The sequence below is a fragment of the Oncorhynchus masou genome, chromosome 31 (genome assembly GCF_036934945.1).
Source record: "Oncorhynchus masou masou isolate Uvic2021 chromosome 31, UVic_Omas_1.1, whole genome shotgun sequence".
Classification (NCBI taxonomy): Eukaryota; Metazoa; Chordata; class Actinopteri; order Salmoniformes; family Salmonidae; genus Oncorhynchus; species Oncorhynchus masou.
In genome coordinates, this window is record NC_088242.1 from 54,076,077 (window position 1) to 54,092,091 (window position 16,015).

The 16,015-nt window shown below is 43.8% G+C and overlaps 1 protein-coding gene across 1 annotated transcript in view; it reads left to right on the top strand.

The window, feature by feature from the left end:
• The first annotated feature begins 9,841 nt into the window (after positions 1-9,841).
• LOC135524120 (F-actin-capping protein subunit alpha-2-like) overlaps positions 9,842-16,015 on the top strand; it is a 49,465-nt gene continuing 43,291 nt past the window's right edge. The window contains exon 1 of the mRNA XM_064951327.1: positions 9,842-9,947. Within this exon, the coding sequence (XP_064807399.1) occupies positions 9,909-9,947 (39 nt within the window). The 5' untranslated portion in view covers positions 9,842-9,908. The remainder of the gene's footprint in view (positions 9,948-16,015) is intronic.

Below are 16,015 nucleotides of genomic sequence, written 5' to 3' on the forward strand. Positions count from 1 at the left end.
AGGTAATTTGTACATGTAGGTAGGGATGAAGTAACTATGCATAGATAATAAACAGCGAGTTGCAGCAGTCAATGTAGGGGTCAATGTAAATAGTCCGGTGGCCATTTGTTTAATTGTTCAGCAGTCTATTGGCTTGGGGGTAGAAACAATTAAGGAACCTTTTGGTCCTTGGCGCTCCGGTCCCGCTTGCCGTGCGGTAGCAGAGAAAACAGTCTATGACTAGGGTGACTGGAGTCTCTGACAATTTTTTGGGCTTTCCTCTGACAACGGCTATTATTTAGGTCCTTGGTGGCAGGAAGCTTGGCCCCAGTGATGTACTAAGCCGTAATGTAGTGATGTACTACCCTCTGTAGTACCTTACGGTCAGATGCCGAGCAGTTACCATACCAGGTGGTGATGCAACCGGTCAGGATGCTCTCAATGGTGCAGCTGAAGAACTTTTTGAGGATCAAATAAAATCAAATGTATTTATATAGCCCTTCGTACATCAGCTGATATCTCAAAGTGCTGTACAGAAACCCAGCCTAAAACCCCAAACAGCAAGCAATGCAGGTGTTGAAGCACGTTGGCTAGGAAAAAAAGAAGAAAGAAAGGCCAAAACCTAGGAAGAAACCTAGAGAGGAACCAGGCTATGAGGGGTGGCCAGTCCTCGTCTAGCTGTGCCGGGTGGAGATTATAAGAGAACATGGCCTGTTTGACCCGCCTTTTCCTAGAGTCCACAATCAGCTCCTTTGTCTTGCTCACATTGAGGGAGAGGTTGTTGTCCTGGCACCACACTGCCAGGTCTCTGACCTCCTCCCTATAGGCTGTCTTGTCATTGTAGGTGATCACACTGTTGTGTGCTCAGCAAACATAATGATGGTGTTGGAGTTGTGTTTGGCCACGCAGTTGTGGGTGAACAGGGAGTACAGGAGGGGACTTAATACACACCCCTGAGGGGAGAACATCCCTGGTAATCCCTACTGCATCTGATCTGGCGGACTAAACATATGCTTTGTTTGTAAATGATGTCTGGGTGTTGGAGCGTGCCCCTGGCTATCCATAAATAAATTAAAAAAAAACAGAAAATGCTGCCATCTGGTTTGCTTAACATAAGGAATTTGAAATGATTTACACTTTGACTTTTGATACTTAAGTATATTTTAGCGATTACATTTAATTTTGGTACTTAAGTATATTTAAAAACAAATACATTTAGACTTTTTATTTTATTTTACTGGGTGACTTTCACTTTTACTTGAGTCATTTTCTATTAATTAAGGTATCTTTACTTTTACTCAAGTATGACAATTGGGTACTTATTCCACCATTGTAATATTAGCACAAGGCACATTCAGACTGGCCACTGCTCTCCTCCCTCAAACAGCTTTTAACACAACAGCTATCTAGTGGGCTGACAGGAACTGAAGTCTAGAGGTGTGGACATAATCTCAGTTACCCTGATGGCACTGCCTCTACGTACACTTTGATGCCGGGCCAAAAATACTTTTCTCACAGTGATACTAAGAAGGGAGGAGTAAAGAGAAAAGAAAAGGACACAATTGTGAAGAATTGGCATATTATAATGATACTGTATCCAAAAGTTCAACCACTCCTTGTAATTCTATCCTGATACTTTGCACTTCTTTGATTTCTTCCCTGTTTAAACGTTTATTGAGCGTTTCTACTGAGGATTATCTGAGCGAGGTGTTTGTAATGGGTATCTGGAGTGACTAGCGGGTAACTGAGGGTGAGTCAGAGAGAGGCCTTTTGAGTTCTGGTCACAGAGGTAATGAGTAGCTCACAGATAGCTCCCATGCATGTCAACACAATGGCACAGGCAGCAGACTATGGCTTGTGTCCTAAATGGCACCCTATTCCCTATATAGTGAACTAGTCTTGACCAGGGCCCAGAGGGCACTCAACATCTGGAGAGATTATAGGGGCCTCAAATGCCCTTTTGATCCTCAAGTATGTGTTCCTCATCTGGGACTTGAACCTCTGGGATCACTTGTCCTCTTGTCTCTCTGGCTATACATATTCAAGGTAGTGATGTTGTTTTATTGTATACAGTAGAGTAGACCATATGGTCCTTGCAGCATATCAACATAGATGTAAAAAGGCATGTTTGAAGTAACTGACTAATCTTAGGCATTATTGTTTGGTTTAAAATAAATGGCGTAACAGTCAACTGAGCATACAAAGTAGACTGGTGTGTGATTAGGGGTATTATTCACACAAAGAGGGATCTCTTAGATTGCCATAAGCGACTGAGAATGGGGGATATGCTAGGAGGTCTAAATGTAATGTAATGTCTAAAGGTGTGCCCAGCCCATCCACTTTGATAGTTAATGACAGAGTGGATTATTAAAATCACCTCTAGTTGCCCACCAAGAATGGAAGAAATACATAGAAGACGTGGTACTGTAGAAGACAACACGGTACTGTAGAAGACAACACGGTACTGTAGAAGACAACACGGTACTGTAGAAGACAACACGGTACTGTAGAAGACAACAAGGTACTATAGAAGACAACACGGTAATGTAGAAGACAGCAAGGTACTGTAGAAAACAACGCGGTACTGAAGAAGACAACACGGTACTGTAGAAGACAACACGGAACTGAAGAAGACAACATGGTACTGAAGAAGACAACATTCACCTCAAAGGCTTCTACCGACACAACATTACATGAGGGAAAACATGTTAACAAAAACAACTCAAGTCAGAAGTAATGTACTCCTTGCATGGTATTCATTCTAAAGCCTCTAGAGAGTGTGTGTGTGTGTGTGTGTGTGTGTGTGTGTGTGTGTGTGTGTGTGTGTGTGTGTGTGTGTGTGTGTGTGTGTGTGTGTGTGTGTGTGTGTGTGTGTGTGTGTGTGTGTGTGTGTGTGTGTGTGCGTGTGTTTTAGACCATCTGATACATCCATATTCCAAGGTTTCTCAAACTGAGCAAACTGTTGTTTTTGCTAGGGAGCTGTCCTTTGAAAAATGTACTTTAAAATCTCATTTGATCACTTGTTCTGTAGCCTAAACAAGTTTAATAAAGGATACAGTTATTTTAAGGCCTAACTCATATGATGGAAACATTACAGTATGATTACATCACATTGCCATGATAATGCTACTAGACTGTAGCGTCCTGGTTGTCGTAGTGTAGCAAAGTAATCACTCGGATTTTAGAATTGAACCATTCTCTGGAATTCAGAATTCTGGTTGGTATTGTGAAGCACAGCATCCTCTTTTATGTCATAAGAGATCATCAAGTGTTCTAAAATCCATGATCAACAAAAACAAATTCTGTGAAACATTTATTTATTTTCACCTTTATTTAACCAGGTAGGCTAGTTGAGAACAAGTTCTCATTTACAATTGTGACCTGGCCAAGATAAAGCAAAGCAGTTTGACACATACAACAACACAGAGTTACACATGGAATAAACAAACATACAGTCAATAATACAGTAGGTGTGCAAATGAAGTAGGATAAGGGAGGTAAGGCAGTAAATAGGCCACGGTGGCGAAGTAATTACAATATACCAATTAAACACTGGAATGGAAGAATAGGCAGAAGGTGAATATGCAAGTAGAGATACTGGGGTGCAAAGGAGCAAGATACATAAATACAGTATGGGGATGAAGTAGTTGGGTGGGCTATTTACAGATGGGCTATGTACAGGTGCATTGATCTGTGAGCTGCTCTGACAGCTGCTGCTTAAAGCTAGTGAGGGAGATATGAGTCTCCAGCTTCAGCGATTTTTGCAGTTCGTTCCAGTCATTGGCAGCAGAGAACTGCTATGGTGACCAGTGAGCTGAGATAAGGCGGGGCTTTACCCAACAGAGACTTGTAGATGATCTGGAGCCAGTGTTTTGTCGGCGAGTATGAAGCAAGGGCCAACCAACAAGAGCGTACAGGTCGCAGTGATGGGTAGTATATGGGGCTTTGGTGACAAAACAGATGGCACTGTGATAGACTGCATCCAATTTGTTGAGTAGAGTGTTCGAGGCTATTTTGTAAATGACATCGCAAAGTCGAGGATCAGTAGGATGGTCAGTTTTACGAGGGTATGTTTGGAAGCATGAGTGAAGGATGCTTTTTTGCGAAATAGGAAGCTGATTCTAGATTTAATTTGTTTTACTTAATGTGAGTCTGGAAGGACAGTTTACAGTCGAACCGTCCTGAGTAGTGATGCTGGACGTGCAGGTGTGGGCAGCGATCAGTTGAAGAGCATGCATTTAGTTTTACTAGCATTTAAGAGCAGTTGGAGGCAACAGAAGGAGAGTTGTATGGCATTGAATCTCATCTGGAGGTTAGTTAACACAGTGTCCAAAGAAGGGCCAGAGGTATATAAAATGGTGTCGTCTGCATAGAGGTGGATCAGAGAATCACTAGCAGCAACAGCAACATCATTGATGTATACAGAGAAGAGAGTCGGCCCGAGAATTGAACCCTTTGGCATCCCCATAGAGACGGCTAGAGGTCAGGACAACAGGCCCTCCGATTTGACACACTGAACTCTGTCAGAGAAGTAGTTGGTGAACCAGGCGAGACAGTCATTTGAGAAAACAAGGCTATTGAGTCTGCCGATAAGAATGCGGTGATTGACAGAGTCCAAAGCCTTGGCCAGGTTGTTGATGACGGCTGCACAGTAATGTCTCTTATCGATGGCGGTCATGATATCGTTTAGGACCTTGAGCGTAGCTGAGGTGCACCCATGACCAGCTCTGAAACCAGATTGCATAGTGAAGAAGGTACGGTGGGATTCGAAATGGTCGGTAATCTGTTTGTTAATTTGGTTTTCGAAGACCTCAGAAAGGCAGGGTAGGATAGATATAGGTCTGTTGCAGTTTGGGTCGAGAGTGTCTCCCACTTTGAAGAGGGGGATGGCCGCGGCAGCTTTCCAATCTTTGGGAATCTCAGTCGATACGAAAGAGAGGTGAAACAGGCTAATAATAGGGGTTGAAACAATTTTGGCAGATCATTTTAGAAAAAGAGGGTCCAGAGTGTCTAGTCCGGCTGATTTGTAGGGGTTAAGATTTTGCAGCTCTTTCAGAACATCAGCTATCTGGATTTGGGTGAAGGAGAAATGGGGAGGCTTGGGCGAGTTGCTGGGGGGTGCAAGGCTGTTGATCGGGGTAAGGGAAGCCAGGTGGACAGCATGGCCAGCCGTAGAAAAATGCTTATTGAAATTCTCAATTATAGTGGATTTATCAGTGGTGACAGTGTTTCCTAGCCTCAGTGCAGTGGGCAGCTGGGAGGAGGTGCTCTTATTCCCCATGGAAATTACAGTGTCCCAGAACTCTTTTGAGTTTGTGCTACAGGATGAAAATGTCTGCTTGAAAAATATAGCCTTAGCTTTCCTAACTGCCTGTGTATATTGGTTCCTAACTTCCCTGAAAAGTTGCATATCACGGGGGGCTATTCGATGCTAATGCAGAACGCCACAGGATGTTTTTGTGCTGGTCGAGGGCAGTCAGGTCTGGAGAGAACCAAGGGCTATATCTGTTCCTTGATCTACATTTTTTAAAATGGGCATGCTTATTTAAGATGGTGAGGAAGGCACTTTTAAAGAATAACTAGGCATCCTCTACTGACGGGATGAGGTCAATATCCTTCCAGGTTACACGGGCCAGGTAGATTAGAATGGCCTGCTTGCTGAAGTGTTTTAGGGAGCGTTTGACAGTGATTACGGGTGGTCGTTTGACCGCAGACCTATTACGGGTGCAGACAATGATCACTGAGATCTTGTTTGAAAACAGCAGAGGTGATTTTGGAGGGCACGTTGGTTAGGATGAAAAAAAAGTGTATGCAGTCCTATTAGCCAACATGCAATCATTGGATAACAAAACGGATGAGCTCCGATTAAGACTATTCTACCAACGACATGGATAGCATACAGCTGGCTGGGTTTTCGGTCCATCGGCAAGATAGAACCGCAGCACTGGGTAAGACAAGGTGTGGTGGTATGTGTCTATTTGTAAATTACATCTGGTGCCAAGAATCTAACTTTAAGAAAGCCTCAAGGTTTTGCTCACCTGAGGTAAAGTATCTCATGATAAGCTGTAGACCAAACTATTTACCAAGATAGTTTTCATCTATATTTTTCGTAGCTGTCTATTTACCACCACAAACCGATGCTGGCACTAAGACGGCACTCACCGAGCTGTATAAGGCCATATCAAACAAGAAAGAGAGAATGCTGTTCATCGACTACAGCTCAGCATTCAACACCATAGTACCCTCCAAGCTCGTCATCAAGCTCGAGACCCTGGGTCTCGACCCCGCCCTGTGCAACTGGGTACTGGACTTCCTGACGGGCCGCCCCCAGGTGGTGAGGGTAGGAAACAACATCTCCTCCCCGCTGATCCTCAACACTGGGGCCCCACAAGGGTGCGTCTGAGCCCTCTCCTGTACTCCCTGTTCACCCACGACTGCGTGGCCACGCACGCCTCCAACTCAATCATCAAGTTTGCGGACGACACAACAGTGGTAGGCTTGATTACCAACAATGACGACACGGCCTACAGGGAGGAGGTGAGGGCCCTCGGAGTGTGGTGTCAGGAAAATAACCTCACACTCAACGTCAACAAAACTAAGGAGATGATTGTGGACTTCAGGAAACAGCAGAGGGAACACCCTCCTATCCACATCGAGGGAACAGTAGTGGAGAGAGTAGCAAGTTTTAAGTTCCTCGGCATACACATCACAGACAAACTGAATTGGTCCACTCACACAGACAGCATCATGAAGAAGGCGCAGCAGCGCCTCTTCAACCTCAGGAGGCTGAAGAAATTCGGCTTGTCGAGAGCATCCTGGCGGGCTGTATCACCACCTGGTACGGCAACTGCTCCGCCCTCAACCGTAAGGCTCTCCAGAGGGTAGTGAGGTCTGCACAACGCATCACCGGGGGCAAACTACCTGCCCTCCAGGACACCTACACCACCCGATGTTACAGGAAGGCCATAAAGATCATCAAGGACATCAACCACCCGAGCCACTGCCTGTTCACCCCGCTATCATCCAGAAGGCGAGGTCAGTACAGGTGCATCAAAGCTGGGACCGAGAGACTGAAAAACAGCTTCTATCTCAAGGCCATCAGACTGTTAAACAGCCACCACTAACATTGAGTGGCTGCTGCCAACACACTGACACTGTCTCAACTCCAGCCACTTTAATAATGGGAATTGATGGGAAATGATGTAAATATATCACTAGCCACTTTAAACAATGCTACCTTATATAATGTTACTTACCCTACATTATTCTTCTCATATGCATATGCATATGTATATACTGTACTCTATATCATCGACTTACTTGTTGGTTATTACTGCATTGTCGGAACTAGAAGCACAAGCATTTCGCTACACTCGCATTAACATCTGCTAACCATGTGTATGTGACAAATAAAATTTGATTTGATTTGATTTGAAAATGCTCATCCAGAGGCAGCGCTCCTAGTGGCCGGGGACTTTAATGCAAGGAAACTTAAATCCGTTTTACCTCATTTCTACCAGCATGTTAAATGTGCAACCAGAGGAAATAAACTCCACACACAGAGATGCGTACAAAGCTCTCCCTCTCCCATTTGGCAAATCTGACCATAACTCTAACCTCCTGATTCCAGCTTACAAGCAAAAACTAAAGCAAGATGTACCCGTGACTCGCTCAAAACGGAAGTGGTCAGATGACGCAGATGCTAAGCTACAGGACAGTTTTTCTAGCACAGACTGGAATACGTTCTGGGGTTCTTCACATGGCACTGAGGAGTACACCACATCAGTCACTGACTTCATCAATAAATGCATTGATGACGTCGTCCCCAAAGTGACCGGATGTACATACCCCAACCAGAAGCCATGGTTTACAAGCAACATCCGCACTGAGCTAAAGGGTAGAGCTGCCGATTTCAAGGAGCGGGAATCTCTTAAGAAATCACGCTATGCCCTCCAACGAACCATCAAACAGGCTAAGTGTCAATTCAGGACTAAGATTGAATCGTACTACACCGCCTCTGTCGGATGTGGCAGGACTTGCAAACTATTACGGACCCAGTTGCATAGGGAGGAGTTCAGTCCCAGGGCTTTGAGCTTTGTGGTGAGCTTAGAAAGCACTATGTTATTAAAGTCAGAGCTGGAGTCAATGAGCAGCCTTCTCACGTATGCATTCCATTTGAAGTGCTCCTCCACTTTGTCCTTATATTTGTGTATCGCCATCTTGATCGATCTGCACAGGTCGTATTTGTACTGTATACCCAACAATTGTCCCTGTCACCTTGCATGTTTATAAGCAGCATCTCTCAGTTTCCTGACTAGGCTGCCATCAATCCACGGTTTCTGATTCAGGTAAGTTTTGAAGAACACCATCGGAATCACATGTTTTTATGAATTCGGTGACTGCGTATTCATTGATGTTATCCCCAGAGGTTCCCCAGAACTTATTCCAGTCCATGTGATCAAAACAGTCTTGGAGCATGGATTCTGATTGGTCAGACCTGACCACCGGAACTTCCCTCTTGAGTCTTTGGTTTTTTGAGGTGGGGAGAAGCAGAATGGAGTCATGGTCAAAATACATGTAGGAGTCAGGCTTAACTCGGGAAAGACCTAGTCAGTTATACTACTGAATTCCTTCAACTGAAATGTGGCTTCCACATTTAACCCAACTTCTCCATATCAGAGAAGTGCAGGGAGCTGCTTTAATTGACGTCCATGTCTTTAGTACCCAGTGCAGAATGACAGATTTTTACCTTGGGGATTTGATCCAGCAACCTTTATGGTTACTGGCTCAATGCTCTAACCACTAGGCTACATGCTATCCCAACTAAGCCTAAAACATATGGTCTTCATGAGAGTTACTCTTTGAGACTTATTTGTTAACTAGCCCAACTCATATGTGCTGCACATCAGGATTCTGCAGGTTGTGGTCAGGTTCCTACCAGCTTGGAAAGCATGAGCTAGGGTCATGCTGAGGTCATATTGAGTTCACGCTTGGTTCAAAGACAACAACAAAAAGTGTCCCAGCCATAAAGATATTATATTAACTAGAGATACATGGCCTAGTATAATCTGCTGGAAACAACCAACCAGTGAGAAAGATAAGATGACCCTAGGCCTACAAAGCTCAACCTCATATTTGGAGTTAATACAGTAAATCAAATGTAGCATATTTTTCTTCCCCTTCAAATAATCCCTTGATAATGACTTTTTCTCATTTCAAGCAATCCAATATTTCTGTGTCCACGTTTACCTAGTGTACGTCATTGGCGTAGGCTGATGGAGACTGATAAAGCCTGGACCACTATTTGGACAAAACACTTAATAATACATTTTAGCGTGTATTGTCACAGAGTAGGGTAATAGTTTGTCTATCTGGGATTTTACTTCTTTCCAATGTGTGCACTTGTCGTATTCACCTTCACTGGTAATCAAGCATGTCTGATGGCGATTCAGGGTTTATACATTTTACCACAGTTATTAATCAGAGTAGTTCACCATGCAGGATTACAGTACCACCTAGTGGAAATAAATAGCGCATCCACGGTACTGAATGACATACTGTATACCACATGCATATCCCTGTTGCATTGATACATTACTGCAAATGTGGTCAAATGGTGTAAATACATTTCACCCCCCACGACCCAAATCAGAAACAAGATGCAACTGGCAATTAATTATAACTGGGTACTTTTAACACGCACGCTATACTTATGACATATAACACAATTTACAACTATATTATTTCAATGTTATTTCGTATGACCAAACACACGAAGTAGGACTGACGTGATTATGGATAATAATTAGTCCCTGGTTGGTGAAGTGATGATATATTTCATATATACGTGCACACAAATCAAAATCAACTGTATGATGCTGCCGAAGTTGTGATTCGGCTTCGACAAGCTGCTGGTGCCGGAAGAAAAGATGGCGGATCATGAGGAGCAGTTATCTGATGAGGCTAAGGTAAGATGTCGTTTTTATCCACATTGGAGGATATATGATATCTTTAGGGTTTGTATGTGCATGCTTTGATTTAAGCTACTGTGTATAAGAGCTGGATAAACAAACCGCGATTATTGCTCGGCTAACGTTAGTCTGGCTGTTATTTTTAGCTCGGCAGCCGCTTTGCCCAACATCCGCTCCTTTGCGAATCTCAAATGCAGACTCCTTGTACGGTCCTAGCTCTAAAATAGGAACCGTGCAGCATATAACACATTAATCAAAGTTAACCTCGCACCCTCCTAATCGAAAACATTGTAACAAACGTTGTGCTTTCATTTGTCTCTATCGCTTTGTGATCATGTCTGGAACTTCTCACGAATGAGCAGCTAACGTTAGCTAAGCTAGCAACCTACACCTCCTGTCAACGCTCTTAGCACAATCATTGCTGATAATGTGCTATTTACTGCCATTTGTGTGTGACCGATATGATTAGTGTTGAATCTCTGATGTAAATATAGGTCCAACTGTCTAGCTTGATGATAGCGACACTACCACTACGCTTGTTTACACTGAGCTGCACTGGGGTCGGAACGCAATCATGGTAATGGCAGAGATTCCATTAACCCATAAGTTCTGATAGCTAGGCTTGCTTCGCCCCCATGTTGGTGTAGCTTCAATTGGTCAATCACCACGAGACGTCATAGAGTATTTGAATAAAGTTTGGTTTATTCCAACTTTGGTCTCACCCATGCTCGCATTGCCCAATGCCTACTTTGCTCCCTTCATTGAAAATGAATTGGCTTCCTTTGTTTCATCGCCCTCAACATACTATGTTCATCTCCTGCGTTACATTAAGACACCTTGGAGCCGGCACGAGATATAGGTTGGGAAACATACCTCAATACAGGGGTGGGGTATTCCACTGTACTCCAAATGTTACCTTTAACCACACTGCTCCACTGAGAAGCTTGAAATACTGCTAGCTAGCTGTTTACTCTCCACTTGAGAGATGCTGAATGTACAGAACCCTAACTGCTTTTTTTTGTATTTGATTGGGATCCACATCCCCACTCTTCCTGGGGTCCACACAAAACATGACATAATACAGAACATTCATAGACAAGAACAGCTCAAGGACAGAGCTACATACATTTTTTTAAAGGCACATGTAGCCTACTTATCAATGCATACGAACTATCTAGGTCAAATAGGTCAGTAGCTTAACACAGCCAGATACATAGTTGCGTACATGTCGACTTTTGAAATGCCAGTTTGTGCCGATGTACTCAAGTGAGGGCTGAACTTGACCAAAGTGTACCATGGAAAAGCCTAAGAGAGAGTGGTGCATTGGTTCCTCCTTCAGAGCCCAGAGATGGCAAGAATATGGCGTAGCCTAATGGCATAGAAGGCTTTCAGGTGTAGCCTACTGAATATACTAGGCCAATGCATGCCTTGTTCATTGAATTGGCTAGAGCAGATTGGCTGTCGACGGTTTGATAGGGGAAGTAAAGTGCAGCCTCACAGAGCCAGCATAGCGATCAATTTACAAACCTCTGAAATACCACAGCCCAGCCTCACTGCTGTCTGTCTGGTGTTACCCTCCCACACATACTTGACTACTCCTGTATCACTGTCTGCTCCACCCTGACTTTTAATGGCCGTTTTAAGCCTCAGCCATTTAACATGGCTTACGTTGAAACTATGAACAACCGGTGTTTGGGTGTTAGTCGTGTGGTCTGTGTAATCGGAGACTTTACTGGAAAAATGTTGTCAAGTTCTCTAATTCGCACCATAGTTACTGGCTGGACAAATAGCCACACAGAAAACACTTAATATTTTATTGGCCTTCCCCATTTTGAAGTCTCATCATGATCTCTCTAGGTTAGGTTGAGTCCTATGTAACGGAGTTGATAACGTTGCTGTAAATTCACTCCACAGCTAGCTTGAAATGATGCCCATGGAGCCATCAAATCGATTGAGTGATACAAAAAGCTACCGATTGGAACATTGTCAAGGAGGGTGGTCACGTGTTGCGAATCACTGATTTTTGCTACACAGCGTTCTTGTTTATTGTTCTAAAACCATTATATGGTCAACAGTGATAGCCTATGCATTATGTTGATTCCTGCTATGAAAGTATCGGTCTGTTCCTGTTTCACTGTCAGCTGATGTGTGACCGAGACACTCTCACTCCCATTGTGCACAAGGAGGGAGAGATGCATTCTGAGAATCACAAGCATATGACCCTTGCTCAATTGTAATTGTGGAAGAACATGCAGATAACTGCTGTTCTAGTTACAGAGAGAAGAGTCACAGCTTTCTGTATGTATTTCTCACTTCTTAAACCCCTTAAGGTCGATATCCACGCCAATTAAATTAGCATCATACAAAAGTCTGCATAAAAATGTCAGTTTAAGCTGGAGAGATGTTGTTTTTTTGCGTTGGATTCATCTGTCCACCAGAGCATGTGAGCGGAGTTGAGCATTTGGAAAATCCTGCTCATGGAGTGGCGCTTCCTACTGCTCCGCTAAAAATCGCTCTGTGCTCACAGGAAAAAAACTGCTGCTCCAAATCTGCCCCATTCATTAAAATCACAGTTTAACCAACACCCACCTATTTTGTTTGACTACCTGGACCGACCATTTAGGTTTTATAGTATTGAAATCAAAACATGTGAATTTGAATAAAAGTATTTGAATTAACATGAAAAGGTGAATGTAAAAAGCGCATATTTCAAATAGGCTACATGTCATATTAAATAGCATATAAACACTCTAAATAGGTCATGAGCCAGACAGGGAGCCGAAGAAGGAATAAACATGAATTATTTAGGCTATATTCCTTTAAGGCTGTAGCCTACAAAGAAATATATTGAAGCATTTGCGTGTGTGACACAATAGGCTGGTAGGGACATAAAGCGCTCAGCATTTAAACAACATTTAGTTGAACTAAATCATTATAGTCTATAAATTGCGCATATAGGCTGTGACTTATTTTAAAATAAATAAAAATTCAACAAAAAATGGCTTAGTGCCTTTTTGTATTCTTTATTTTTTATTTTTAGCCACTCTGTGGCTTCAGGTTCATGCAGTGGTGCCTGGAGAGCAGGTCAACAGCGGAGAATACGCTCCCCACACATGCAGAGTCACTGGGGAGGCTAAACACCCTTTTGGCCATTCTTGCCAGGCTGGGCAGAGTTTATTTTTTTTATAATAAAAAAATTATATATATATAAGCCTAAAAAAATACCCCGATCAAAACGTAAAACTTCTTGAATGTGGGAATGTTCCAGGCCTATTGGGCCCAAATTAATGATGGCCTATTTGTATACACTGGGGCGGCAGGGTAGCCTAGTGGTTAGAGTGTTGGACTAGTAACCGGAAGGTTGCAAGTTCAAATTCCCGAGCTGACAAGGTACAAATCTGTCATTCTGCCCCTGAACAGGCAGTTAACCCACTGTTCCTAGGCCGTCATTGTAAATAAGAATTTGTTCTTAACTGACTTGCCTAGTTAAATAAAGGTAAAATAAAAAATAAAATGCATAATAAAAACCAAAATGAACAATGTTTAAGAGATCAGATTTTTCTGTTTGCAAATACTTTGCTAAAATGACACACTTAGTTATCTACCCACCTCATCCCTTTTCGCATGTGCTTGTAGTGTGTACACCATCGTGCTTTCGGGATATGTCTTTGCAGATTCCACAATGACTATTTAGTTGTGGACACGACATCACTGCACTCCCTCTAAGTCACCTTGATTTAGCACCTGTGTTTTATCAGTTTCTTTATGAAAATATTTAGCAAACTCCATGACAGTAGCTAAAGCAAGTGTCGATAGCAGCACACAAGTAGACTACAAGTGCATGCTGGGCCGGGCATGCCCTGAGCTCATGAAGTGAGCGCTACTGGAGCGAAATTGGAGCGGGCGAGAAGGTTGACGCTCCAGCCTTTGGGAATCTCACACTGCGTTCCAGTCAAATTGGGCACGCTCAGCTCCTTGCTCCGCTTACATGCTCTGCAGTCCACTTATGTTGCACTTTCGCATCTCAATCAATCAAATGTGTGTATCTATTAAGCCCGTTTTACATCAGCCAATGTCACAAAGTGCTAGACAGAAACCCAGCCTAAAACCCCAAACAGAAAGCAATGCGGATGTAGAAGGACGGTGGCTAGGAAAAACTCCCTAGAAAGGCAGGAACCTAGTAAGAATCTAGAGGAACCAGGCTGAGGGGTGGCCAGTGCTCTTCTGGCTGTGCCGGGTGGAGATTATAACAGTACATGGCCAAGATGTTCAAATGTTTTTCATAGCCGATGCTTTTCATAGCCGATCATTCAGAGTTAGAAACAGCACGTCCTGGACAAGGTAGCACGTTCGGTGAACAGGTCAGGGTTCCACAGGCAGAACAGTTGAAACTGGAGCAGCAGCACGACCAGGTGGACTGGGGACAACAAGAAGTCATCAGGCCAGGCATGGTCCTAGGGCTCAGGTCACCGGATAAGACAGGAGAAATTCTTCAGATATAACAGACTGACCCTAGCCCCCCGGCACAAACTATTACAGCATAAATGCTGGAGGCTGAGACAGGAGGGGTCGGGAGACACTGTGGCCCCGTCTGGCGACACCCCCAGACAAGGCCAACCAGGCAGGATATAACCCCACCCACTTTGCCAAAGCACAGCCCCCACACCACTAGAGGAATATCTTCAAACCACCAACTTATTACCCTGAGACGAGGCCGAGTATAGCTCACTGACATCTCCCACACGGCACAAACCCGAGGGGCGTGCCAACCCAGACAGGAAGATTGCGTCTGTGACTCAACCCAGTTTAGTGACGCACCCCTCGTAGGGGTGGCATGGAAGAGCACCAGTAAGCCAGTGACTCCGCCCCCGTAATAGGGTTAGAGGTAGAGAATCCCAGTGGAGAGAGGGGAACCGGCCAGGCTGAGGCAGCAAGGACGGTTCGTCACTTCAGTGCCTTTCCGTTCACCTTCACACCCCTGGGCCAGACTACACTCAATCATAGGACCTTCTGAAGAGGTGAGTCTTCAGTAAAGACTCAAAGGTTGAGACTGAGTCTGCGTCTCTCACATGGATCGGCAGACTATTCCATAAAAATGGAGCTTTATAGGAGAAAGCCCTGCCACCGGCTGTTTGTTTAGAAATTCTAGGGACAATGAGGCTTGTGTCTTGTGACCGTAGCCTACGTGTAGGTATGTACGGCAAGACCAAATTGGAAAAATGGGTAGGAGCAAGGCCATATGATGTTTTTTTTCGTCTGTAGGGTCCGAACTGCTTGGTCAACACACTAATATGTGACTCGTTTCAAGAAACTAGGCATATGTCGCACGTCATTTCACAGGAGAGGCATTTGAACATAAACATTAGATTTTTTATATTCAAAATGTGTTTTTTTTTTTTGTCAAATGCCTTCTGGAACATGTGAACTTTCATGTGCCTTAAAAAGACGAGAGGCCTGTAATTTTCATCATAGGTACACTTCAACTATGACAGACAAAATGAGAAGAAAAATCCAGAAAATCACATTGTAGGATTTATAATGAATTTATTTGCAAATTATGGTGGAAAATAAGTATTTGGTCACCTACAAACAATCAAGATTTCTGGCTCTCACAGACCTGTAACTTCTTGAAGAGCCTCCACTCGTTACCTGTATTAATGGCACCTGTTTGAACTTGTTATCAGTATAAAAGACACCTGTCCACAACCTCAAACAGTCACACTCCAAACTCCACTATGGCCAAGACCAAAGGCTGTCAAAGGACACCAGAAACAAAATTGTAGACCTGCACCAGGCTGGGAAGACTAAATCTGCAATACGTAAGCAGCTTGGTTTGAAGAAATCAACTGTGGGAGCAATTATTATGAAATGGAAGACATTCAAGACCACAGATAATCTCCCTCGATCTGGGGCTCCACGCAAGATCTCACCCCGTGGGGTCAAAATGATCACAAGAACGGTGAGCAAAAATCCCAGAACCACACGGGGGGACCTAGTGAATGACCTGCAGAGAGCTGGGACCAAAGTAACAAAGCCTACCATCAGTAACACACTACGCCGCCAGG